The sequence below is a fragment of the Trachypithecus francoisi genome, unplaced genomic scaffold (assembly GCF_009764315.1).
Source record: "Trachypithecus francoisi isolate TF-2019V2 unplaced genomic scaffold, Tfra_2.0 Lachesis_group14, whole genome shotgun sequence".
Taxonomy (NCBI): Eukaryota; Metazoa; Chordata; class Mammalia; order Primates; family Cercopithecidae; genus Trachypithecus; species Trachypithecus francoisi.
The window spans coordinates 25,992,844-26,019,583 of record NW_022681459.1 but is presented as its reverse complement, the minus strand read 5'-3'; the positions used below and the strand labels follow the sequence as shown (position 1 = coordinate 26,019,583).

Sequence of the window (26,740 nt, the reverse complement as noted above, 5' to 3'; positions counted from 1 at the left end):
ACTAATTAAACACTTGCACTGCAATGAAAAATAACCTCTTTCAGAACCAAATTGGGTGGAGTTTACCAGCAAATCATAAAGGTGTTTCTCATCATGAACTTTACAGGTTACAGCAGACAAGCAATCTTTTTTTGCTTAAGAGTTCATTTTTTCGTTTACTTTTCTTCATTTGCTCCCACCTCCATTTTCCATCCTTCAACCAACCCACCTTCCTCCAGGCCTCAGTCTTTCCTGGATCTGCGCTTCTGACCTTATGGCCACTCAAACACGCACATGCGTGCTGAGCCCCAGGTCTATGTCTGAACAGTATGAGGCCATAGACACAGAAACAGCTAGCAGGAGTCAGATGTGGTAATCCTGGGCAGTTTTGCCATCTGAACATGACTTCGAGAAATGGGGAGGGGACAGTTACTCATAGCACATGGAACAAAGGCCATGTCAATTCCAGTTGCCAAGATGTCATCACCTCAGCTATGACCAAAAATGGTCTTTCCCCTCATGTTAAATTTCAAGCAGAAGTCACATGTCCAAACTCCGCCCAGGAGTTACAAAAGAGTTGCACAATAAGGGGTTTCCCCCTGCCCTGCTTTGAGACTCACCCTTCAGTTTTACTCTTACAGAAAAGACGATTAACATCTGGCCCAGATTATGAGATTCTTGTATCTGTTTGAACTCAACTAGTTGCCACCGGCTGCTGTACACGAGGGCTGTGTGTTCTTTGGGTAGGAGGTTCCTGGATAATGTAAAATTCCAATCAAGGGCTGTGGCCTCTGGTCTGTGGAAGGAGGAACTAGAAACGGAGGAGCCCCTAGACAGCATCGGGGGCAGCATTTATAATGACTTTAACCAAACATGACAGGGTTATTCTGGCCAGAGAACACCACCAGAAAACAGAAGACCAGGGTTGGAGTTTTGGTTCCGTTAAGGACTTGTTTCACCACAGAACTCTGCCCGTGGGTTTCTTCTGATGAAAATAGAGACGTGATTGTCCGGGAACCCTATTTTCTTTGCAGACCCCCTGGCTCCAACACATCTTCCCTGGAGTGCTCTGCTTAAATAGCACCCCCACCCAGGTTACTGACTTCACACCATCTTACACCCCCAATAGATCAATCCCACCACAGCCACCAATGACCTGGCTTTATAATGGAGGGGAAACTGAGGCAGAGAGTGATTAAATTGCATGCCCAAGGTCACAAATAGTGCCTGACAGACCCGCTGATAGTGATAATACAAGGACCAGATCCAAACCACAAGAAATCCTCCTGTTAACTTGCTTGATGTTTCAGGAGAGGTGATGGGGCAGCTTGCTCCCTCCACCTCTTGCCTCCGTTCCTGCTCCACTTCCTCTGGCCCCCAAGCCCTGCACCCCTGCCCAGCAGCCCCATTAAAGCCTAAATCATTCCCTGTGACAAGTGTCCACCATATGGAGTTCTGGAGCCCTATCAGAAAAGAGAGCTGGTAGGGTGATATGGGGGAGAGCCAGGACGTGGGGCAGGACTGACGAGAATTTAATTCTGCTTCTTCCCCACCGTGGGAAAGGCGGGCAGGCAGGCCACACGACCTCATCTCCGCCCAGTCTCAGTTTTGAAGATGTTCAGAAAAATGATTTCTCTAAATACTTATTTCCCTTTCCTTTCCTTTTTTCTTCTGAGTTTCAGAAAAATTGTGGCAAGACCAGGTGCAGTGGCTCATGCCTGTAAACCCAGTACTTTAAGAGGCCAAGCCAGAAGGATCCCTTGATTCCAGGAGTTTGAAACCAGCCTGGACAACATAGGGAGACCCCTTCTCTACAAAAAATTTAAAAATCAGACGGGTCTAGTGGTGCACGCCTGTAGTCCCAGCTACTCAGAAGGCTGAGGTGGGTGGATCACTTGAGTCCAGGAGGTTGAGGTTACGGTGGGCCGTGATCATGCCACTAAACTCCAGCCTGGGCAACAAAGCAAGACCCTGTCTCAAAAACAAGTGGCAAAATATACATTTTCCGTTTCCTAAAACAGATTTGGAATTGGGCTGGAGCATGGAATAGAACAAAGAAGGATGGCAGGAAAAGGGCTTTGAGAGTATCCATTTCACCCTGTGTGAAGGAACTTTTCTTTATCATGCAGACTAGACAATTCTTTTTGTTTTAAATAAGAAATGCTTCCTCCTTACCTGGCTATGAAAAGGTCGGAAGACTGGAAGCACGGACACTGGATTCGGGAGCCCAAAGGCTCCCGACTTTCCCTACTTTCGCTTCATCCTCCTGAGGTCCACTACTTTTGCTCTGAGTGAGCCTCTCTTCTTTCTAGAACAATTCTCAAAATGTGCCCCACAGACTCTGAGGTCTCTGAGACCCTTTCGGAAGGATCATCATGGTTAAGACTATTTTTACAAGGATACAAATCCATGCTTGACTTTTTGACATTTGCTATGATGGTACAAAAGCATAGGTGGTTTTGCATTGTAGTGTTGAACCAGAATCACGTGAACCGGAACTAAACTAAACTACTGACAGTCACTGTGTCACTGCACTCTCCACCACCACCATGCACTTGCAGAAAAAAAGAAAATAAAAAATACCAGTTTCACTCAAGATTTTTTTTTTTTTTTTTTTTAAACACGGAGTCTCACTCTGTCACCCAGACTGGAGTGCAATGGCGCGATCTCAGCTCACTGCAACCTCCGCCTCCCAGGTCCAAGTGATTCTCCAGCCTCAGCCTCCAAAGTAGCTGGGACTACAGGCATGCACCACTGCATCTGGCTAATTTTTGTATTTCAGTAGAGATGAGGTTTTGTTATGTTGGATAGGCTGGTGTGAGCCACCACACCCGGCGTCAAGAAGACTTGTGATGAAGCAGTAAAAACTAATTTTTACTAATGGAACACACATCTTTTTAATTTCTGTGTAATAAAATGGAAAGTACACGTAAAGAACTGGTCTGCATACATACTGAAATAGGTGATTGTTCTAAGGAAATACAGTTGTGTATTTGAGTTGCAAGCTAAACTATCCACTCTATTCATGAACATCACTTTTATCTGAGAGAATAACTGGCAAATTATTCTGATTTAGGTATTTGGCTGGTACTTACTCAAAAACAAATAAAGTGAGTCTGTCGCTTCCCCCTCCCACCACCAAAATAAACTTAGGGATGTTTGTTGCTGATTATAAAATTTGAGGTTTCAAGTGAAAATTTGAATTTTAAAAAATTGGTATCCACCACTGTGAGTTTGATAGATTCCCGGTACTTTTCTGATGTGATTTGTGGTGATATTAAGTAGTATAATTGTTTAATATTATATTTTGAAATGTATTAACATGTTGAAGCAATATTTCCCAAATGACCCGTGCAGGATGTTACAAAATCATACATGGGTAAAAGATCTACTCAAAGTGCAAGGTAGACCAATGGAATTTAATGTAACCTTAGGAAAGTTCATTAATATGATTTCATACCTGAATTGCAACTAAGGAGTTATACTTTGTTACGTTTTGGCATAGTAAGGAAAGAATATCTACAATTGTCTGAAACAGCCTTAAATGCTCCTCCTTGTTTCAGTTACGTATCTGTTAGGCCGGATTTTCCTCACATCCTCTATCAAAATATATGTGAAGAGACTGAATGCAGGAACAGGAGAATCCAACTCTAATACTAAACCAGACATTAAGGAGATTTGCAAATGTGAAACAATGCCATGCTAACTTTTAAAAAACAATTACTTTTCACAATAAAAAAATGCTCTTAATGCCAAAACGTAAAATTATTTTTAAATGAATTCTTTTAAAATTTACCTTAATTTCTAATATGGAAATCATTGATAGATATAACCAGTAGAGTGCTGGTAAATGTTTAACAGTCAGCACTCTGGGGAAGAAAAGGCCCTGACTTGTAGTGTCTGCCGATTCCCATGGTGTAAATACTCTCATCATGCCCCATCTCAAGCTACCTTTACTGATGTGGTGGTGGGAAGAGACATGTAGCTCTTGGGAGCACACAGTGAGCTGGCTCTAGCACACCAATGAATATAACCCACATAAGCTTTTTGGCATACTCACTAATTTTGAAGCATGTAAAAGAACAAATTTGAAAATAGGTGTCCTAAGACCACCATCACCTTACCAATGTCATACTCCACTGAGGGGACAGTGTTCTCTCAGTTCCCAAAGTACTTAAACCTCCAATTCTAGTGTACTTAATATAAACATCCTAGGATCTCTCCTCAGTTATCTCTGCCAAGCTTCTGGCAAAGACATTTGAATCTTTCTATTATAACACCTTCTTAAAAGAAGTTTTTGCTTTGAAGGAGTACTTTTTGGGAATTCTTTTAGGAAGGGCTCAGAGTTGATTCCAATTTGGGTTGTGGCTTCTAAGTCACTTGTGTATAAACCAGTCAAACAGACTTGCCGCTTGACGATGGGATGTTTTGGGTAGAGAATGGATCTGGGGTTAACATTCCTCCAACTCCTTCATGCTGGGTGTGGAGAGGAAGAACGAGGACTATCACAAGGAATTTATATAAACAAAATACTTTATTATTGAGAGAGTAAAGGCCCAATTACAAAATGTTTATACTTAAGATCTGTTTATTACCATGCCAATGGTTTATAAGGACTGTAGTTTCCATAACTGTTAGGTCGAACCCCATGAAACTCCTTCTTTGTAGATAAAAGCCAGTCTAATATTGGCAATTTCACGTGGTTCAACCTCACATACAATGAGCCAATGCCTAGGATTCTTTTGGCAGCAAGACGTTCCCAGTCACATGTCTGTTTATATTATAAACAGATGTCCGAGTGATAAATACGTCCCACTTGAGAAAAACATCCTGTGCTTAAGTATACTGGGAACGGTCTTTTGTGGGTATTTAGGCATCGCAGCTCTGGCTTTGCTCTTCCCAACTTGCCCGGCCACCCGATTCCTCAGTTGCATCACAGGAGGATTTTTTACAGATGTCAGCCACCGGTCCAAGGCCACACAGCTAGTAAACAGACAAGCCGGTCGGACTTTGAAACCAACTTGACCGGGTCATTTACAAAGGCCAGGAATACACATGAATCAGGTGCTCTTTTGAAATGACTACAAAAGTCTCCATCTCGATGAAAACGTTTTCTCCAAATGAACGGCTCTGATGCTTTCTCTTTCCCATCTTAAGTACCCGCTCTGTGCCTCAGAATAGTCTGTGTCCAAGAAAATAAGAATCACGTCATCTTGCTGTGGACACTGAGCAAAAAGGAGGAGCATGCTATTAAGATGGTTTGAGACACACGAGTGCACAAAGATGGAACAAACTGTACTTCGTTCAAGAGGTTTCATCAAGACCCCCATCGCCCCCCATCCTTCAGCTCTGTACAGTAACTTTAACTTTACATGGAGCTGAGATAAAAATAAAGCTTTCTTACAAATTACATTTTTTTTCCAGTGAATTACTTTTGCAGTAAAAATAGCTGCTACATAAATCCCTCCTGATCTCTGAAAAGGAGTTGCATATTTCCAAAAATAGTATTCTTATTTTAATCATACAGAAGAACGTGGAGCACAGGAAGGAAATGGCTGGGTGGTCAGGGAGAGGTGAGCTGTTGGAGAAACACAGTTAAACTAAAAAATAAAATCCATTTTGTGTATAAACTGACTTAAAGGCATGCAGAGAAGTGGAAAACATATGCCATTTGTCAAGAAAAATACTGCTTTATAGCTTTTACTTTACAATTAAAGGAGAAAGCAGAGGCCAGATATAACCCCAGATAATAACATTTAAGTTTCTTATAAAAACTCCCAAATGTACAGTCCTTGCCAGACAACCAAGGCAAGAAAACCCCCAAAAAACCAACAAAAAAAAGCACAAAAAGCAGGGATGCCCCCCCCCCCCATAGGCCTTATCCCTGTAAGTCTATTAAATGTAAATAATACATACTTTACAACTTCTCTTAGTCGGCCCTTGGCAGATTAAATCTTTGCAAAATTCCATATGTGCTACTGAAAAATGAAATAAAACCTTGGATGTCTGAATTCTTATTTCAAATACAGTTATATAATTATTTTAAATTACAATATACAATTTCTGTTAAATAGAACTGTTAAGGGATTCTGAGAACAATTATAAGATTATAATAATATATACAAACTAACTTCTGAAATGACACAGTTGTTTCCTTCCCACCCTCCTACCCTCTCAAAGAGTTTCTGCATTTGCTGTTCCTGGTTGCAAAAGGCAAAGGAAAATCTAAAAGTAGTTTGTGTGTGTCCACAACATGCTCGCTCCTTTGAGAATCTCAAACAGCCAGAACCATCCCGTCCCACGGCCTGCCAGGCGCCAGGATGGCTTCCCGGTGCCTCTTTCTCGACCATTTTCATGTAAAAGCACTATGAGTAGAATCAGCTGTGCCGTCGCGGCCACAGGCGAGGCAGCCTGGTCAAGAGGCGTGGTTTGGGATGCAATAAGGCCACTGCTTCTTGGCGACTTTCCTAGACGTTTTCAATCCTGCCTTTCCTGGGTCCTCGGAGCAGGTGGTCAGGATGGACTTCCCACTCAGTCCACCAGCCTGGGGCCGGCTCAGGGCGGTCCTGGCGACCTCAGTCCTCTGTGTCGGGCTGGACGCCCAGGATGGCGTGCAGTTCCTCGGGCGTGAACCCCAGCAAGTTCTGGAGGTCGCACACGAAGCGGTACACGTAACGCTTCCCCGACGTCTTGTGGATGATGTTCTTGTCGTAATAATAGCGTAAGCCCCGGCTCAGCTTCTCGTAGTTCATCTTGGGCTTATTTTTCCTCTTTCCCCACCGGCGGGCCACCTTTGGTGAACACGGATGGAAAAGAGTTCAATTCAATTTGTCAGTGAAGAAAAAGTGAATGACATTCCTCCCTGATTATGATTCTGAGGCACATTCACTCTAGAGAGAACTTGGCACCTACACAGGTCCGCAGGAGGATCTTTTGAGTACCTAGGAGTACCTCTGAGTACCTACGGCAGGGGCACTGTGTCCCCACGGGGCAGAACCACTGGGGAGCGAGGTCCCTGCTCTCTGGCCCCAGCTCAGCAAAACCTCCTGGGAGCCAAGGGTTCAGAACCGGGAGGGTTCTGAGACAAGGGAAACGCAGGTGTCACCCACCCTCCAGGATTCTATTCCAACTACTGAAGTTAACAGGTGCCGGGTGGGATTCTGAGCTGCGTGATATACTCATTCCTCAATGCTTGTCTCCCAAGGGAACTGGGGGCGGGGTGGGAGTGGTGACAGATTATGCTCTCTGGTGCCAGAGACCAAGGGCTTCTCTCTAATACTTTTCTGGAGGGGTTGGTATCCCACCTGTCCTTGGCCTTCTCCTTTAGACAGGGCTCCTGGTTCTAACCCTGCAGGGTTGGGGTCAACGCTGCTGGGCTCAGCTAAGGAGCAGACAGAAAGCCGGCTTGGGGCCACATGAGGCTTGTTCCCCCAATGGACAAGGACAGCCTTCCCAAGGCATTTTCAGATGGTTGGCAGAGAACCTCAGTTTGCAGCTTGGGCCTCTTGATCAGACAACTGATCAAGACAGTGAAATCTGTGCGACGCCCTTGTACGAAGCATACCCAGAAAACACTATACACATTTATCCACAAAGCCTGACTCCACTTCCATTTTCCCAGCCGTCAAGGATGCCTCACGTAGAAAGATTCTCATTAGTACTGGTGAACCCTGTTTTTTGTGCCCAAAGAACTGAATTTTTGAACCCAACCAGGAAATCAGGTTTTTGAACCCAGAGATTTCCCAGGGCTCTGGCCATACCTCATCGGGGTCGGCGAGCTTAAACTCCCATCCGTCTCCAGTCCAGCTGATGAATGACTGGCAGGATTTGTCAGATAGCAGCTCCAGGAGAAACTGCCACAGCTGAATGGGTCCACTTCCTGTGGGGAGACGGAGGGAGACAGATCATACCCTTTCACAGATGTAAAATACAGCAAGCCTTCAACCATCCTAATTGTACATGCTGACTTAGGAATGCAGACCCAACTCTCTGAATGGGGTTCCGAGGTGACACTCAAGGGTGGCACTCAAGGTGTTGGTGACAGTACTAAGTGTTTTCATGGGATGGGGCTGGGCACCAAATGTGAGTTCCTCCTCCGCACTGCCTACTCCTAGAAAATAAGGTCACTAGACGAGACACCCTTCCCCTTGATGGCTACGTTTGTTCTTTCTGGAAGACAGTTTAGGGCCACCAAGTCTTGGCACTGAAATTCCCCATCTGGTTTAATTGTTCCTTATGTAAAAACCTTCAAGGTGTATTTCTAGAAACACCCAGTGGGGCAGAGATGGGGGTGGCTGAAGGGGTGTCTCATCACAGAATGAGGCGTGTCATACGTGGGATCCCATGCCACCTTCCTGCCAAATGATCATGTGTAAATTGCTTCATGTGAGCCTGGTTTACTCAACAGCCACGTGGGGTCACACTCATTGCCTCACAGCCTCTGTCTGGGGAAGCATGCAAAGCAAGCGTCAGTGTGGTCCTGTTCTAAAGAGGAGGGGTAAGATGCGGCTCAGAGGCCAGATGCCTTGTCCTGGATCACACCCCCGTCACAGCAAAGAGGAGAAAAGCCTAGATCTTCCGACCTTAAGCCCAACCTCTTTCTACCAAATAGCTCTTCCTCAGAAACGCAATGGCCATTATCAATAAAACTTTGCTGTAAAGCACGGGGCAGGCATTCTAGAATCAGAGCTGTGTGACTACCGATAGCTGTCTACCTGTGAGCCAATTTCCCCATCTGTAAAATGGCCTCATACCACCTCCATGCCAGGCTGTCCTACGGACTGTATGCCTACTTAACCACAGAGCTGGCAGTCAATAAACAGAAACTTATGTTACTATTAAAATGAACCACACTAACGTTACGGCTGTTTATTCTTCTCAGGCCCTGAACTCCCAATAATGAAAGCGAGAATAGCTTTCACACACTCTTTCCGTGTACTTTAATACATTTACGTGGCTGGTTGTTCTTAGATGACAGGAAAAGAATGAATGCCTCAGTATCTTTATTTTAAACGTATCAGATTTTTTTAAGTTAGGTAATTTCAATCCACAGTGGCTCCATATGGTCAAAAAAAAAAAAAAAAAAAAAGCACATTTAAGGACACACGAAGTCAGTGAAAACAAAGCTCCAGTATTTTCGCTAAAGTACTGGAAATATCTGTTCCTAAAAGCAGCTTTAATATTTGTCCTCTGCCTAGAATAGCTCTCACCCAAACCTCAAAAATAAGAGTAGATAGATTTTAGAAGCAAGAAAAGGTAAACAGTACCCATATTATTTGAGACTGGCTCTGCTGCCCCTCCCTAAGCCAGTTTACATTCTTTGATTCTTGGAGTAGGTGAGTCAGAGCTGAAGACTGCATGGGCCACGCCCCCTGCTCCAACTACTCCACAGAACGTCCCGGGTGGAGGGAGTGGCCTGTCGATTTTCATTCACTCCACGGAGCTCTGTGTACATGAAAATTCCACCCAGTGTGGCTTTTTTCGAATTCAGAGATACAGTAAGCCATGCATAAAACATAGAGTGTAGAGCACTTGTGTACCTAAGCTTAGAAACACCCTCGGTGAACGTGGTACTGTGGCTCGAAAGGAAACAAGGGACAGGACCCAGGAGACTGGGCGCCCAGGCTCCCGGAGATCCACACGCACCTGTGAAGCCGGCCAGCACGGCTGCAGGTATAACTGGTTTGCCTTGCTCCACCGGGTCACTCCTCTCTTGGATGTAATCCTTGAAAGACATGGTTGGCTTATTGAGGCAGAGAGACTGGCTGCAGTCATCTTCGAAGCTCTCGAAGGAAGGAACCCGTTGTACATCCAGCAAGGACGACTGGCTGTTCCAGGACTGGAGGAGGGAATCTGAGCTCTCGAAGCTGTCTGCACCGTTCTCAGGGGAGTCATGGTCTTTGGGCGTCCCTGGCAAAGACAACCAAGCACATACTTTGATTCCTCCAGGACACGGTTGGTCTTGGGCACGACCACAGCATCACCAACCACTACCAGTGCAATCATGCACCTGCTGGTGTAGAACCACTCAGACTTCTCAAAATGCTCTCTACTCAGGTGCCTATTCCTTAGGGTAACTATACTACACAAATCCTATCTTCCATCAACAGTAGAATGAATAAAATTCTTATAATGGAATACTATACAGCGATGAAAAAGAACACATGGCTGCTACATCCAACAACATGCATGAATCCCAGACCTCATGATGAGTAAAAGACAAATACAAAAGAAAACATACCACATGATTCCATCTATGTAAAGTTCAAGAAAATCAAAACCTAATCCATGATGATAAAAGTCAGAATGGTTCCCTTCTGTGGGGGGATGATATTGATGGGAAGGGGTACGAAGGAACCGTCCAGGTTACTGGCAACTTCTCTATCTCCATCTGGATGGTTGTTACTTAGGTATACATATGTACACAAATTCAACCAGCCATATGACCTGAGATTTGTGCACTGTATTTATGTTACATCTCCATAAAAAGAAATGCCAGATTCCTGCATCACCACCATAAATATCCCAAAGCGTGGAGAAGTCTGGCTGTGACAGCAGGGACTGTGTTTTGTTTACTCAATGCCTGCAGTACCTGGGCCAGCACCTGAAACATATTAGAGGTATGCTTGTTGGAAATCCACTTAGAACATGGGCTTTGACCTCCTTCTATAATGGTTGAACCCAGGAAGTATTTATTAAGAGGTTCATGACGGCTCTGGGGTTCTCAGAATCAAACCAACAGCCTTGTTGAAAGATGCTTCCAATCTTACCAGAATTGTTGGTGAGCAAATTCAAGTTGCTGCCTGGGAAGTCCTGACTGACAGAGCAGTAGGTGACGCTGACGGAGCTGAGCCGAGACTTGGGGAACATCTGAAACTCCTGCTCAGAGCTGAGTACGCTGGGTGTGGAGGCCGGACACATGCTGTCCAGGAGGCCGCCTTTGGGGTAATTCTGTGTCTGCATTCCGTACGGCGTCTGCTCCGTGCCAAAACCTGGGACAGAACAATCAGATGACAGAGCTCTTAAAGTCAGTATTACCACAGTGACTAACCCTTCAGAGCAAGTCACAGGTGAGCACTCCGCACACTCCAGCCCTCTGCAGAACCTCAGTGGAAACCCGGCCTTTGGTGGGGGTCTGTCACCAAGCCTTCTTCTCAAACCTTTCATCCTCTCCACCAGCAGCCCTTTGCCAAAATGACTGCAGCCTTTGTAGGCAGGACTCAATGTTCCTATTTCTACAACCCTAGTGCTTTCATGGGACCCTCAGGAAGACAGGGCTCACTGGCTCTTGCCGCTTCTGAGGAGAGTAAGGCTCAGAGAGACCAAGTGATGTGTCATGCACTGTGTGATGCATACGGAGCAGAACCAGGCCACGAACCCCGTGTGCTGAGGCACAGCCTATCTGCTTTCTGCTCCTTCATCACACTGCTCCTGTCTCTGTTCATTGCAGAATAATTTATTTTCTGGAGAGGGAAGGAAGCTCTCTGACTCTGATTCAGGCTCAGGCGGGCACAGGGTGTCTCACTATACCACGTTCAGAAAGACCCCCTGAGCAGGAAGCCCCCAGTGGGGCAGAGAGGTGGGCTTCACTGGGTCTGAATGGTGAAGAGCTGGGGCCAGAGAGAAAACACTAGGCTGGACCAACACCACCCAAGCCTGCTGTTCCGAGGAGCCCTCCCACGCTGGCCTGGCCAGACCACGTGTCCTCCCCAGTACCAGCAATCGGAAGAAAGGACCTAGATTCCATGACAGCTCTTTAAGCTCCCAAGTTCAAAGCCAGTTTACAGATTGCTTCCCACACACTCTGTGCCCGCCGCCTCTTGTTTGCTACACTTGTTTGCTACACCAACAGGTGGTGACTGCGGTAACCAGCTTACTTCGTTCTGCTCCTTGCTCTAAGAATTGCCTGGACTAGCACTAACAGTGCTGACCTATGGAAGATCGTGTGAGCCACTTAAGCAATTGTGAATGTTCTAGTGGCCATATGAAAAAAGCAAAAAGAAACAGGTGAAGTTAATTTTCTTATTTTACTTGGCCTCATGTAGCAACGATCATTTCAATATGTAATCGATACGTTAAAAATGATCAGGGAGACATTTTATATTCTCTGTTTCATACTAAGACTTCCAAAGCTGGTGTGCATGACTATACTCTTCCTACACATCTCAATGTGGACCAGTCACATTTCAACAGCTTATAGCTCAACCACCCACGTGTGGCCACCATAAGAGACGCACACAGGTCTAGGTGGCCCCTTAGGAGCCTACAGCAGAGAGTCCAAGTCTACTGGGAAGACGGAAGACCAAGCTCTTAAGGGCAGAATCAGTCGGACTGACCTATTGTATTGCTGTTAATCCAATGAGGAACGGAAGTGAGGTGCGAATTTTCTTCATATTGATCTTCTGTCTTTTCTTGGTTTTCTGAAAAGCAGACACAGGAGACATAAGATGGCAGGTGTAGGTGAAAACTACACAAGAACAAACTGACTTTCTGAATTCCTGTGAGATGATAATTTTAGAATGATGACATGCATGGAGTGCTTCACATGGAATCTCATGGTGCTCCACGTCCCTGCCTGTCTTTTTCAAAGAACGAGAGAAAGCAACCCATTTTTCTAATTACTAAAATAAATTTTCCAAAATGAATGATGTCATTGGCAACACTACATTTTCTATTGCAAAAGGTCCAGATGGTGTATTGAATTCATTCATGCATTCAAGAAACAGTTAAGTATTTATGAAATGCCATCTGTGCCAGAGGCTGCACACAGGAAATTAATAAAACGGATGGTGTCTGCCTCCGTGAAGCTTACAGTCCCATTGCTTCCAAACCTGCACACTTCCCCAGGGTGTAGGAGGTCTCCAGGGCTGTGGGAGTCTGGGATGGCTAACTGCCCAAGAACTTTGAAAGGGAAAAGGTTTGTGCACCGTGTATACATACTTCATACGAATATATTACAAAGTATACGTGCACCTGGAAACCCAAACACACGCAAACTCACAGACCCGAGGAATGGCAAAACAGGCCCAATTTGCCAACGAACAGATCACCAGAAACTTGGTAGAAAAGCCCCGTCCAAGTTCAGAAAAAATGAGGGTCTTTAAAAATGAGTTTCCCTGGCCCTCAGAAGCCGTAACTGAAAAAAGTTAGCTGTTGAATCCTAGGTGGTTTTGAGATTCTGAGTCTATAGTTGATGCTGAAATTCAGTGTGTTTAAAATCAGTCAGGTGAGGACTAGTTCCCTGAATTCTATAAACGTGCTTTCTTTTCTTTCTTTCTTTCTTTCTTTCTTTTTCCTTCCTTCCTTCCTTCCTTCCTTTCTTTTTCTTTCTTTCTCTTTCTTTCTCTCTCTCTCTTTTTCTCTCTCTCTCATTCTCTTTTCTCTCCTTCCTTCCTTCCTTTTCTTTCTTTTTCTTTCTTTCTCTCTTTCTTTTGACAGAGTCTCACTCACACAGGCTGGAGTACAGTGGTGTGATCTTGACTCACTGCAACCTCTGCCTCCCGGGTTCAAGGGATTCTTCTGCCTCAGCCTTCCAAGTATCTGGGATTACAGGCATGTGCCACTGTGCCCAGCTATTATTTTTATTTTTTGTATTTTTAGTAGAGACGGGGTTTCACCACACTGGCTAGGCTGGTCTTGAACTCCTAACCTCAAGTGATCTGCCCGCCTTGGCCTCCCAAAGTGCTGGGATTACAGGTGTGAGCCACTGCATCTGGCCTTCTTTTCTTTTTTAACTCAATGTGTTTTAAACATTGGTCTCCCTGCTATTTTAAGTTTTGAATCAAGACTTTCTCTGTATTTGGTGAGATTTCTACTGATCAATGGCCAGTTTCTGTACAAGACGATAGAGTGTCAATATATATCAATTTCTCACTTGTTTAAAAACATACCCCACCCCCCTCAACAATCCTCAACATCCAAAATACGTTCCATTTGGACGTAGGAAAATTTATGTAGAATTTATAGGGTTTATGTGAGTAAAGGCTCCCTTTCATTGAGGCTGCCATATCTTTTAGCTCTGTAAGGTGAGCTCAGAAAACGTGGGAATTCTTGCCTGTCCTACATATCTGAGTCAACATGGACTCCCGTGATGAATACAGCCAGCAATAGAGAACAATTTAGTGACTAAGGCTACTGCCTTGTGGCTATACCTGATGCTATACACACACATACACTCACATAAAGTGGGATAAAGATCTATAATCACTGCCATATATCTGACTCACTTGAGTGGCATTTTGAGGCAAGGTACTCTATGTCATTAAAAGTGGCAACCCTAAGGTTGAAGAACACCCACGTGACTTTCCCAATCAGTCTTCCTGGCCATAGCTCATCCTGGACAAGGAGAAGCAAGACATTCAGCTGGTACCTTTGATCATTTGCTCCAGATGTTCCCAGAGAATGTCACCCACAAAGTCAGGTGCCAGCTCCAGAAAGCGTTCCTTGCCAAGGTTACACAGCATCTGGCCATTCATGCCGAACCTCTGCAGGTTCACGTTCACCAGACTGAACTCATTGGTGGCCCAGAGAAGCCACTGGCATACCTGTTGCTCACTCCACAGCCAGGGGTCTACCAGGAGAAAAGAAAAGATAGAACACGTGAGGTAAAAACAATGGAAAGGTAGTGAGACCACTGTCATCCCTAATTTATGCACCAAGTCCCAATATATACCAGAACCCACGAATGAGCAAGACACCATGATGACACGTCACCATTCTGCCACGACCAGGCACATTCCAAGACACCAGTAACGTGTCCTTCTACTATATATTTACTGAGTTCTGGATCAAGTCTTCGGTTGACTGGGGTGAAACAGAAACTGGCTCAGGTTAACGACATCTATGCTACTCTTTGCAGAATACCCCAAGCAAAAGCTTAACAAACAAGTCAAGATCAAACAACTGCTTTCAAGCTGGTTCTTCTCACCCAGTGCAGGCTCAGGAAAGCAGTACTTACTTTTCGGAATACCGAGGCGCCGCTGTTCCTTTTTGAAGCCACTGAAGGTAGCTTTTAAGGCTTGACTCATCACAGCCTTGCTGCACGGGGTTAACAAAGGCAACTCGCAGTTGGCCGAGTCTGGAAGGAAAGCCCCCACGGGGACATGAGGACTTCAAGTTGGTGATATCAGGTGGAGGTTTAGGAGAGACATCTTAGTTTTTGGAAAAGAACAATTTTGATCTCACACCTTGGCATGATTCCTTAAAACAGCGTAACTATTAACAAAAAACTTTTCTGACTACAATTGAGAAAATATATGTCTCAGAACTATACTTATTAAAAAAAATCATAAAACTCAAATTTGATTCTATTTTGCAAAGCGTCACAAAGCAGTCGTGCGTAGGGAAACCTGCTAAGTCTATTTTAAAATTGTAGGCAATGAAAAGAATTGCATGGTTTCTGGTCAAAAGGCTGAAGGGACTGTATCATTTGGAAGTTACTTCCGTGAAACTAGGCACGGAGCTGAGAAGTGAGTGTGACCTGAATGTGCCGCACTTAGCCCGGTAATGGAACCACACCTTGCATTTTTATTGAAAACCATCTTCTGCAGACACCCTCAGCAATTTCAAGAATGATAAATGGCTGCCATGCAGTGTTACGCGTACGCCAGTGTGTGCGTTTTCATTAATTTTCTGGTCTATATTCTCGGCACCTACTTCATATGACACAGTCATCTCTGGCACGTTTCCAACTAATAGCTGTGTCACAGTAATTGTGCGAACATTATCTGACGTGCTATTCCTTTAAGAAGAATAAACAATGACACGAAGAACTACAGAAAGAAATACAGATGGCTGAGGATTACAAAGAACAATGTGTTGCCCCCAAAACTCAGGGCAGGGGAGATGATTTAACTAATGACGCAAACCCAAATGACAAGTTTGGGTGTGTTTTAATGTCTACTCTTCCGTCTGTTTTCCAGGGCAGAGGAGGGAGATGAGGACCTGCTTGCTAATGTTGAAAACATCCGGGAGGGACAGCTCAGGGGTCCCCTGCAGTTTTCTAACAGCGGCTCACTGGGGGATGTCTGGCAGTCAAGACCTCAGAATCCACATCAGAATCACCAAGTTGATACAAATGAAAACCTGCCTTCTGGTTATTCATAGCAAAGGTTCCAGATATCAACATTTCTCACTTAGGAACTGTCATCTCTTTATTAACAGGACGACTTAGGAAAGTCGGGCACAATTTTTCAAGTCTGAGGAACAAATTACCATGAGAAATGGAATCCAAGCCTGTTGGCACTTCTTGCAGTGTTTGCTCTTCATTTAGAGAAGGAAAAACAGCAAAAAGGGACCCGTCAAAGGTGTCAAAGGCTGGCTGGCGCTGCAAAAACAGATGGAAAAGAAAATGGAAAGACAATATTTAAACTGATTTCATGACCTATTGTAAAAGTGGTCCATGGGCAATCCTACCAATATTCCCTGTTTCAACTGGCAATTTTGAAGCAAACATGGAATCCACCAGTCAGTCCTCAAAACAGACTTGTAAAACGGTCAAAGTGACTGAAATGATTCTATTTTACAGTGGATTATTATGATTATTTTTTGAGACAGAGTCTCACTGGGTCACCCAGGTCAGAGTGCAGTGGTGCAATCTTGGTTCACTGCAACCTGCACGTCCTGGGTTCAAGCGATTCTCCTACCTCAGCCTCCCGAGTAGCTGGGACTACAGGCACCCGCCATCACACCTGGATAATTTTTGTATTTGTAGTAGAGATGGGGTTTCACCATGTTGGCCAGGCTGGTCTCAAACTCCTGACCTCTTGTAATCCACCCGCCTTGGCCTCCCAAAGTGCTGGGATTACGGGCACGAGCCACGATGCCCAGCCACTATGGATTTATTTAAGTAACCTCACAGAGTCAGAGTGACTGGGAATTTATTTTAGTGGCCTAATCTACTTAAGTTAATATATTAAATACACAAATCTAAAAATAACAGAAGCTTAAAACGGTGTCAAGAGGAGCCTCAGAGACCCCTTTACCAAACACCTGACCCTCCTGTTACATCGAGAAAAATTCAGTGAGGCTGTGTGTGTAAGAAAAATGACCCTTGACAAGGCCGTCTGAGCACAATGCAGTTAAAAGGCAAATGACCGGATAAAAACTGAAAGTCAAACAATGAAATACACTACTTTATCTTTGGAAGCATTGATTTTGAAATGTTTGCCATGAAACAATTTAATTGAAACTAGAGATGCTTTTCCACATCAATTCCAGTGGTTTGGAAAATAGTAACACATGACAAAATTCCTTAACGTTTCATTTTATAAAAAGTAAAGTGTCTTAAAAATGAACCCCCCTCCCCGCCCCCCGGCCAGGTGGGGTGGCTTATGCCTGTAACCCCAGTACTTTAGGAGGTTGAGGCCAGAGGATCACTTGAGCCCAGGAGTTCAAGTCTGCGGTGAGCTCCGATCAAGCCAGTGTGCTTCAGTCTGGGCAACAGATAAGGACCCTGTTGCTTAAAACCAAAAACCAAAAAACAAACAAAACAAAACAAAAAAAACCCAAATCACCTACTAAGGGGAAAGATTTCCAAAGGAAATAGATTTAAAGTTAAACTAAACTATCTGCAGAAGAGGAGAGACACATAGAAAGATAAAACCTTACACGACGTCCATTTCTGATCATCTTACATAACATTTGTGAAAGAAATAGCTTTTAATATAAGACTCGTTTGTAAGTAACAGATAATGTCTGGATTCATCATCGCCTAAATTGTTGAGGAACACGTGAAGACAGACGATATTTTTCCAACATAAGCTGGAAATCCCATGTTATGTGTAATACAATGACCCATCTGTTGAGTCATCAGTAAGAAAATGTGTAACACGTTTACAAATAAAATCGGTTACCCGCTTTCTTTTTACAAATGCAGAACAATGAATGACGCATTACAAAACAGGGCAGGCAGAGGCTGGAGCCCAGCCCCAAAAAAATCCGAGTCAATAATGACCAACTGCCTGAGATCTACCAGGAAAACCAATCAATCGGGCAAGTGCAAATTACTCATCTGGATTTATAAACTACTTTAGAGCAGAGTTAATTTTGATGAAACCTCCAATAAACTGTTAAAGTTCCCACAAGCATTGCCCAGGCGACGAAGAAATGCCTTTCCTAACTGTAAATTCTATTTTTTTTTAAAGCCAGGAAGCCAAAAGGCAATACAAATCTGTGCTTCCTATTTCAACACATCAATTTCAGCAATGACTGTTTCTCTTCCATATCCTGAAACCGCATAAGCATCGTCGAATTATTTGAATTAATAGAAGCATTTTTCTTAGGGGTGTGGTTTCAACTTAATACCATGATTTCTTGTACCACTTCTGCCATGCTTAAAATGTCTGGCCAAATCAAACAAGCAAACTCACTAGGCTGAAGTTTGATGACCTTTAGAATACTGCAGAAAGGACTGTGCTGAGTTTTAGCTCTTTGGGTCACATCAGACAAATAACCTCAATAATGACATACAAAGGAAAATGCAATATGCCAGAGACGTACATCATCATTATGCAAGACGCTAAGCTTTGAGGAGGCCAATTTTAAAATCATGCTTCTGAAACATGTTTACTACATAATGCTGAAAACAATCAAATCTTGCTGTCATATTTGGGGAAGACAAGTGGGAAATTACCAGTTTGTGCTACTAAAGAATGTTCCCAAAAGGAATGATGATAGAAGCTACATAAAATGTTTATGCAGCAGAGAGGGCGCTTTCATTTTTCATCTGGTTTTTGCTTTAACATAAGTAGGCCTGCTTGTTCTCTGCACCAGTAACAGGCTACCTACAATTCCATGGCTGCTGCCCTTTCTGATAGGAGCTGCAGCAGTTGGGTCTGTCTGCCTCTTCTCTCTCATTTCAGTTCTTAAACAGCTTCCCATCCATCAAGGAAACTCCTGGGTAGACAGAAAAGGCAGTAGAGACAGCCTCTCCAGCTGTTTTATTGGGAGTTATAGGATTTTCACCTGGTAGGAGCCTCAGAAAACAAACTCTAAAGGCCTTTGGTTTCATATCGTGGAGGAGAAGAACAATACACATCAAGATACCCATTCTGCAGACCAGAAAACCGAGGCCCAGAGCAAGTAAGCAAATAGCCTATAGTCACACAGTCAATAAATTAAAAAGCTAGGGCTACAGTCAGTTTTCTGGGACCCAGGCCATTTTTTTCTTTCCTCCTAGAGATCGAGTTTTCCAATTAAAAAAAATTAAGACTTGCTCACTCACCTTGAGTGTCCCTCTGTAACCGTTAGCCACAGGGGCTACCTGGTCCATATTCTTGATTCCAAAATCATTCATCTTCGAAAAAAAAAAAGAAAGAGTCAAGGAGGCAAAGGATTAAGTACACTAAGAACTCATCATTGGTGGCATCCAGACTTGATCCTGGCTGTTCTGCAGCTAACAGGTAATTCCAAACTGAATGCAGGGAATTCTTATTTAAATGGCTGTCCTCACAAAGGTCTCAAGAGGAAAGCATTTCTCAGTATCACAACGGGATATGCTATTTTGGTGACTGAATAATAATGCTGATTCCCCACTGAACTCCACTTAGATGTCACAGAAAAAGTCACTTGCCGGCCGGCTAGTCAGAGCCTCCTTGCTGAGTTAACAGGGCAAGAGGGCCTGAGTCAGGCTTTTCATTCACATTTCCATGGTCAGCTTAGGTGAGCACTTGGGTGGGTACAGCGGGGCAGTGGGCCACCTCCTGTCTGCTCTGGACACAATCCGCTCAACCTGAGAGCTTCAGGACAGCTGCAGGGGGCCATTTCCAGAGACAGGAAAGGAGTCCAGAAATCCCCCCTCTTCCCTTCCACTCTCCAGGCTGTGAGAAAGCACACACCCAGGGAAGGGATCAAAGGGAGAACTGAAGACCAACCCCCCTTACATGGTCCCAGATCTTCCTGCTTTGAATACAGAGCTCAAAATATTTCTGCTTTGTGTGTTGCTTGGCTGTGCACTTCTTCAAGAGGAACTGATTCCAAGCAGGGATCTGCCTTACTTCCTCTGACTGAGTCGTAATCTTCTACTAGGCCTGGGCTAAGCAATATGGTACCCACTTGCCATGTGTGGTTACAGAGCTCTCAACCAGTGGCTAGTACGAATCCACACATACACACTAGCTCTCAAAGACTTAGTGGAAAAAAGTAAAAAGCTCAATAATTTTTATTCTTACACAATATTTCAAATATATTAGGTTAATCAGAAATACACTGAAATCAATTTCACCTGCTTTACTGTTTTTTTACTATGGCTATTACAATGAGGCTTATAATTGGACAATGCCATAATAGACTGAAAACTTATTTGAGACTCTAAAATGTAATTGTTCAGCCAGGTTAAGTTACATGTCAATAAGAAAGATACTTAGACAATAGAGTAACTAAAATTCATTTTCAGAGACCTTGGGTTAGCACTGATGAGTAGCCTTCACCTTTAGGGCGATTCCTTGCCCTCCCAGGTTCATGGCTATGGAACTGAAGGCTGGTAGCAAAGCTCTAAGCCCAGCTCCATAGCCTCCACTGGGTGCTCTTAACTGTTTACAACTGAGAACTTCAATTAAGACAACATTCAACTGATAGAACTTACTGGATGTGGCAAAATAACATAGGCGCACAGAACTATTTAATTTGCATTTATTTTCTTGTTTTCTCTTTACGATCAACATTATGGCTAAACCAGACCTTCCAAGAGCCCTGCCACCCAACACACACACACACCACACACACACACACACACACACACACACACACAGAGACCCCTCTTGGCTAAAAGGCAGCAGGTGAAGCCAGAGGCATCAGAAAATTCTGTTAAAACCCTCGGAGTGCAGGTAATGATCACGGTAGCCGACAAAGGCTGGTCAGCACTGGCAATAAATAATAGTCCTATGGGAGGACAGAGAAGGGCAGCAGTCTTGGATCCAAAGTGGCCGCATTCACTCAGAATCTCCACTTGGTGGATTATGTCACTTATATTCACTCAACAATCAATAGTCTCTCCTACTGATGGCTGCCATTGCCAGAATGCCTAGTTACTAAGAGCTAAGCCCCGTGCTCGGGGGCCATCCACTCCTACATAATTGAATCTTCCTGCATCCCTGAGAGGCAGATGTCATACAGTGAAGCAACAGAGGCCCAGCAACACAGACAACCTGCCCAGGATCCACATAGCTACCAGGGGGGCCACTATGGGGCAAAGTGGAGATTAAACCCCAGTTGAGTATGGTCCTAAATTCTGAGTCCTTCACGCAGTCCTCTGCCGGGAGAAAATCAATGATGAGGAATGGACCCTTCCCACCCCATCCTGATATTATCAGATCAGGCCCTTCTCACTACTTCTTCCAATGTGAAATGCTCCTTCCTCTAGAGCTTTATGTCATCTCTCTGCATGATATAAGCCCTGGTACCTGTTGATTAAAGAAATAAGCCTCAAACAGAAGGGTAAAATCATAGACATCTTGGGTGTTGCCAGTTATCCATCCAGAGCCGGATGGATCAGCTCTTTTTCTTCCTTAGGCTTGCAGACTGCTTGCTGACTTGATTCTGTTTTTCAGCTTCTCTGAGATGGACAGAAAATGAATGTGGAAGGCAGTGGAAAAACTCTGCCCAGCTTTTGTGTACAAATACCAGGAGAAAAGGCAGCCTACCACTCCCACATAAAGAGCTGTAATTACTAGCTACAGAATAGAATTCATTTGTTGTCCAGCTTTTAATGAGTTTTGTAAAAACCATGCAGAATTAAAGTGCTCTACTAAATGGTTTCAGGCAGACACACAACTAATCAAATTTAAGCTTGCTTAGTTTACTCAACAGGGCTTGTTAGGTGGCAGACAAGCCAAGTTTTTCCGCATAAATCAATTTCAAGTTTGCTGTTGCTGATGGATCGCTGCTTTTGAACCACAAAAAAAAAAAAAAAAGATAAAGGGCAGAAATGTAACAGCTGAGAATTTAAAAACAAGGAGAATTACCCTTATTGGAACAAGAAATCACTTATGTAAGATTATTTTGATAAATTTGAAAACAAAACAAAAAAAAAACACCACAACCTTGTAACACACATTTGAAGGTAGTTTGCTTTTTTCGCTCTGAAGGCGATCAGTTTAGAGAGATGAACGACTAATCCCAGAAATGAGTATCTGAACATTTCCCTGCGGATGGTCGGTGCTAACATTTACTGTACTGCGCTACTACTCAGAATTTTACTAAAGCTTAACGTGGAGATTTATCTCCCTGATTGGTGGTGGTGTGGGCAGGCAGATAACGCACAGGCGCTTCCATTGTATGGAACAAATATAATCTCTTACTGGTGAATTAAAACAAATTACTCCTATCTCCAAAGGGACTGCTCATTTCTTTACTTTGTAAATAACTAGCCCGTCAACTACTATTTTAGGCTATCCTGAAATTGAGTACAGGCTAACATAAAAGGTCTTCTGCCGTAAAAAATAAAATAGGATAACACGCAACCCAAACACACACAAGCAAACACTCAGTTACCCCTTCATTCAAATGCTGTATGAACGAGAAAATAAAGGCAGCCCAGCCAGATCCTATTTCCGACAGGTTCCCCATGCTCTCCTCGCAGAACCGAGGGGTCCCCATGCCGGGCCCTGGACGCGGCGAGCAGGTGATCATGACACCCGCGCCCCGCAGGTTCCCGCGGTGCCGCAGCCTCCAGGTGTCTTAGGCGCCCCAGATCCTCCGGGCCCGGCGCCGCTCCAGGAAGTCACCCTCAAAGCCGGGGCGCCTGGCCACCTCGGACACCCTCTCCTGTGCCCCCACTCCCGTTCGCGAAATCATGTTCGCCGGGACACCCACTGGGCAGGACCCCCTACCAGGCCCGCGTTTCCTTTTAAAAACAAAAGCGAGCGAAACAGGCCAGCGCGCCCTGGCCGCGCCCGCGGCTCGGCGACCCCCAAGACAGCGGCCCTAGCACGCAGGGACACCGGCCGACCCCGCCAGCCCCGGAGGCCACTCCACAACCGGAAAACGAGCCGGTGCGGAACTCAGACGCGCGCCCCTAGAGTCCTCGGAGCAGCCACCACCCCCATCTGCACCCCCGGCAGCGCCCCGAGATCTGCATGTCGGTGCCCGCCGCGACCCCCCCCCCCCCCGGGCCCCAGGTGACCCTCCCTGGGACTGGAGCCGCGCGCGGGCCGCTCTCCGGGGCCCAGCTCTTACCGCGCCGCTGCGGGCAGGGCCGGCGCGCGGTCGGGACAGTGACTGCTCAGGACCTGCGGCTGCTCGGTGCGCGTCGGGCGAGGGCGAGGGCCAGAGACGTTCGGGGAGGCCGGACGCGGGCCGGGCGGCTCCGGGAGCTCTGGGCTGGAGCGACACCTCACTCGTCAGTAGCTGGAGGAAGTAACCGGCCGGTCCCCGACGCGGCGCGCTCTTCAGGAGCGGGGGGAGGAGGGAGGAGGTAGGAGGGACGGCCGAGGGGAGGGGAGGGGAGGGAAGGGAGGGGAGGAGGGAGGAGAGAAGAGAGAGGGGAGGGAAGGGGAGGAGAGAAAGGAGGAGGGGAAGGGAGGTAGGCAGGATGGGGAGAAGCGGGAGGAGAGGGAAGCGGGCTGCAGGAGGGTTGGGGGAGCGGAGGGAGAGGAGAGGGAGCGCACGAGGGGAGAGAAGAAGAGGGCGGAGGCAGCGAGGGAGCGCGGGGCGGAGCTGGCTTCTTCCGGTCCAGCCTTCCCTCCGCCGCCTGCTGTCACTCGGCTGGGTCCCTCGCCTGCTGGCCTTGAGGCCCGGGGACCAGGGCCTTGGCCCCACGTGCGTGCGAGTGTGCGCCCTGGGAGCCGGGCGGAGACTTCCCGTGGAGCGCTCGGCGTCCTTCCCGGAGCCAAGGCCCTAACGCCAAACCTGCCTTTGGAATTCCGCAGGGACGGAGCAGTGGTGCTGGTGGCACCGAGGGGCAGCCGGGCTTGGGTAATAAGGCCCTGAAGTTGAGCCGACCCCATTCTTGAACCTCCGAATGGGTTTAGGACTAATGATCATTGTATCACAAAAAGGCTCCAAATGAGGCGCTTCCTGTAGAAAACGGGCCCCGTCTGTGTCCCCGAGTTGTGGTGCTGATCCGCGCTGCTCCCGAGAAGCCCCGATCCCGCGGGAGTGGCGCCCTCTGGAGCTGAGTGGTGCCCAGATAGTGACCAGCCTTGGCCGCGCTTCCCTCTGGGCTGGGCACTCCACGCACATCATCGTCACTCTCGGACGACTTATGGCTCCTACTTTACACAGGTGGGAACTGAACCTTAGGGTGAATAACCTGCCAGGTCAGATCAATGAAATTCACGGTGGAAACCTGAGTTTATCTGGCTCCCAAACCCATGGCCAAAATCACCCCCCACACTGTGGTTTCCATTTTTATCAGAAGGTGCTTGAGTCCATGGCTGTTTAGACTCAGGTCACATGCTCAATATTTTGCAGGAAAGTTTAGATTCCTGAAGTTGTGGATGAAATAGGAAAGCCCAGCTTAAGCGAGGCCACGGGGCTGAAAGCTGCTCACATCTCAAGGACTGCGGCACCACCGGGAAGGGAGAGGAATGGCCCAGCTTCTCCGTAACTCAGGGTTCTCGGTTTCCATGGCGACTCTGGGTCTAGAGTTATCCAGATAAATGAGGTATCGGTGCACCTTAATGTTTCTGGGTCCCTGAAGGTCTCCAGGTATCACTGTGGCATGAGCGACCTTCAGAATCTATACCGCTGAAACAATCACGTATAAGGGAAGTGATATTTCTTGGAGACTGAATTGATTCTGATGGCTTCTCAGTGTATATTCAGGCCCAGATTGGAGAACACAGCTAGGTCAAGAAAGAGTTCCATAAATGGAATACAGATCCATAGTAAGTTACCATGGAGACGTGAAGAGTATGTTACTATTTTTTTTAAAAACCGTAGCATAAAATACTGACTCATCTGGGCTGCAGTTTCAGCTAATATAGGGTCTTTCTCCCTCAGACTACTTGCACAGCCCTGAGAAGTTGGGTGTAGACAACTGCTCCCCAAAGCTCAGCTACTTCCTGAAGCTCGCTTGCCTCAAGCAGACTGCCTTGTCCCACCATGCCTGCCCTGGTGTTCGTAGATGCTGAGTGCCAGGTGCTCCAGGGCTCCCTGAGTCGCTGAGGGGCTCCCTGAGTGGAGACATCTTTTCTCTTTCAGGGCTGGCACAGGTTGGGGGCTAGGAGGTGGTGCTTAGTTCATGCTGGACTGTTTCCAATATATATGAGCAGAAAGATATCAAAAGAGGAGCACAGGAGTTTGAAGACCATGGGTTCCCGACAGTGGAGCCTTCCTCTGCTCACTAACCTTGGGCTTCCTCTACAGAATAAGGGATGATTATGGAACCGATGTCCTTAAGACTGTGATGAATGACATAGAACCAAATCTGCAGAATTTGTGAGTGTTGAGTACATGGTAGAGAAGGACTCAAAATGATCTAGCTATTAAGAATATTTTTCCAAGCTCCCCTCAGGGAGGATTTTATTAAAAACTTTCTGAAAAAACTATCATATACACACATACACACACACACACACAAATCCCGCCCCTCACGGGTTTAAACGTGTGAAAGCCTTGGGAAGGGTATCCTGGCTGGAAGACCAAACGGCAGAGCTGAAGAGGGTGGGGAGGCTGCGGGAAGAGGAAGCTGGGCCTGTGTGCTGGAGTCATCGTAAGCCCATCTCCTGCCTCCCACCCAGGTCCCTGGTCTTCCCTATTTCCCCTTCCAAGGAGTCTGGGGCTCCCCCAAGCAGACCCCTTTTCCTGGGTGCTGCCCTGTAGCTGATCCACCTCTGCACCTGGGCAGTCACATGTTCATAATAAAATGGCTTATCCTAGTTCTGGGGCAATATCAGGGTTCCCTACATTTTTGTTCTTAATACTAGTTGGCTTTCCAGTTACTCAGCAGAATTAAAAAGCAGTCTGGCTGAAGCCAGTGATTATTCATTGACTATTATGGTGCGATTCACAGGGAACAATGAGCTTTACAGTAAATTAAACCTAATAAAAGTGCAGCCCTTGTGCTTGGAGATCAAAAGTCGAGGGTGTTAGAAGGAAATTAAAAGTCAGAAGGTGCACAGGGTGGAGTGATCAGATGCACTGTGGCGGACTGAGTTATGAGCAATGTCCTTAAGAAAAAGGGACATTCACAGAGGAGAGGAGGAAAAGGGATATTACGGTAGAATATATGCGTTACAAACATGAAATATCTAGAGAGTAAAATGCAGGAAAAGAGTTCTTTAGGATCCAGACATAATTATGAGACATGATTAGCTAGTTTACGAAGTCATCCTTTAAAAAGAAAACACACAAAAACATCTCCTTAGAAACATGTCTGTATTTTGCTTAAAATCCAAATCAATAGTTGACAGGCAGTTTGTGGTGGTTTCCAGTTGCAAGTTAAACGATGTCATTTGGTCCGAAGTGCATCATTTGTTCACTTAGCGAACACAGAGTCAGATGCTGAGAAGACAAATATGAATAAGGCTTAGTTAGTCCATGCCCTTGAGAAGTAAAAGTGAAGTACACCGTTCAGTCAAAATCACATGCACAGTGAGACTTTGGTGAGGAGTGGAAGAAGAAAAGAAAGAACCTAGAGATAGAAATCATTTCCTCATGCATGAGCTGCTGCCTGCATCTGGCCTGCTGACTTCATGGTGGGTGTCTGGCAGTGATGGCTATTTCACTGATATATGTTGGGGTCAAGGACTTGATAAGCTTAACCCCTTCTTCCGACCACCTCCGAATCTGACCAACCTTGCCCATTTGCAGGCTGGCCCAG

The 26,740-nt window shown here is 45.7% G+C and overlaps 1 protein-coding gene across 1 annotated transcript; it reads right to left on the bottom strand.

Moving 5' to 3' along the window:
• Nucleotides 1-4,494: 4,494 nt before the first annotated feature.
• Nucleotides 4,495-24,465, bottom strand: ETS2 (ETS proto-oncogene 2, transcription factor). The gene is made up of 10 exons (XM_033232485.1): nt 23,152-24,465; nt 19,202-19,273; nt 16,192-16,303; nt 14,936-15,055; nt 14,348-14,548; nt 12,315-12,398; nt 10,749-10,970; nt 9,625-9,888; nt 7,740-7,858; nt 4,495-6,770 (listed from the first exon to the last, which is right to left on the bottom strand). Exons 2-10 carry the CDS (start codon nt 19,271-19,273, stop codon nt 6,555-6,557), a joined length of 1,410 nt encoding a protein of 469 aa, XP_033088376.1. The 5' UTR covers nt 23,152-24,465; the 3' UTR covers nt 4,495-6,554.
• Nucleotides 24,466-26,740: the final 2,275 nt, after the last annotated feature.

What these genes read in the sequence shown, in the direction of transcription:
- ETS2 (XM_033232485.1), bottom strand. Translation starts at nt 19,273, where the DNA reads ATGAATGATTTTGGAATCAAGAATATGGACCAGGTAGCCCCTGTGGCT. An exon ending in CTTGGATTCCATTTCTCATG is followed by an intron (nt 15,056 to 16,191) that starts GTAATTTGTTCC and finishes CTTTCCTTCCAG; the next exon opens with ACTCGGCCAACTGCGAGTTG. An exon ending in CGTGCTGGCCGGCTTCACAG is followed by an intron (nt 7,859 to 9,624) that starts GTGCGTGTGGAT and finishes GTCTCCCCACAG; the next exon opens with GAAGTGGACCCATTCAGCTG.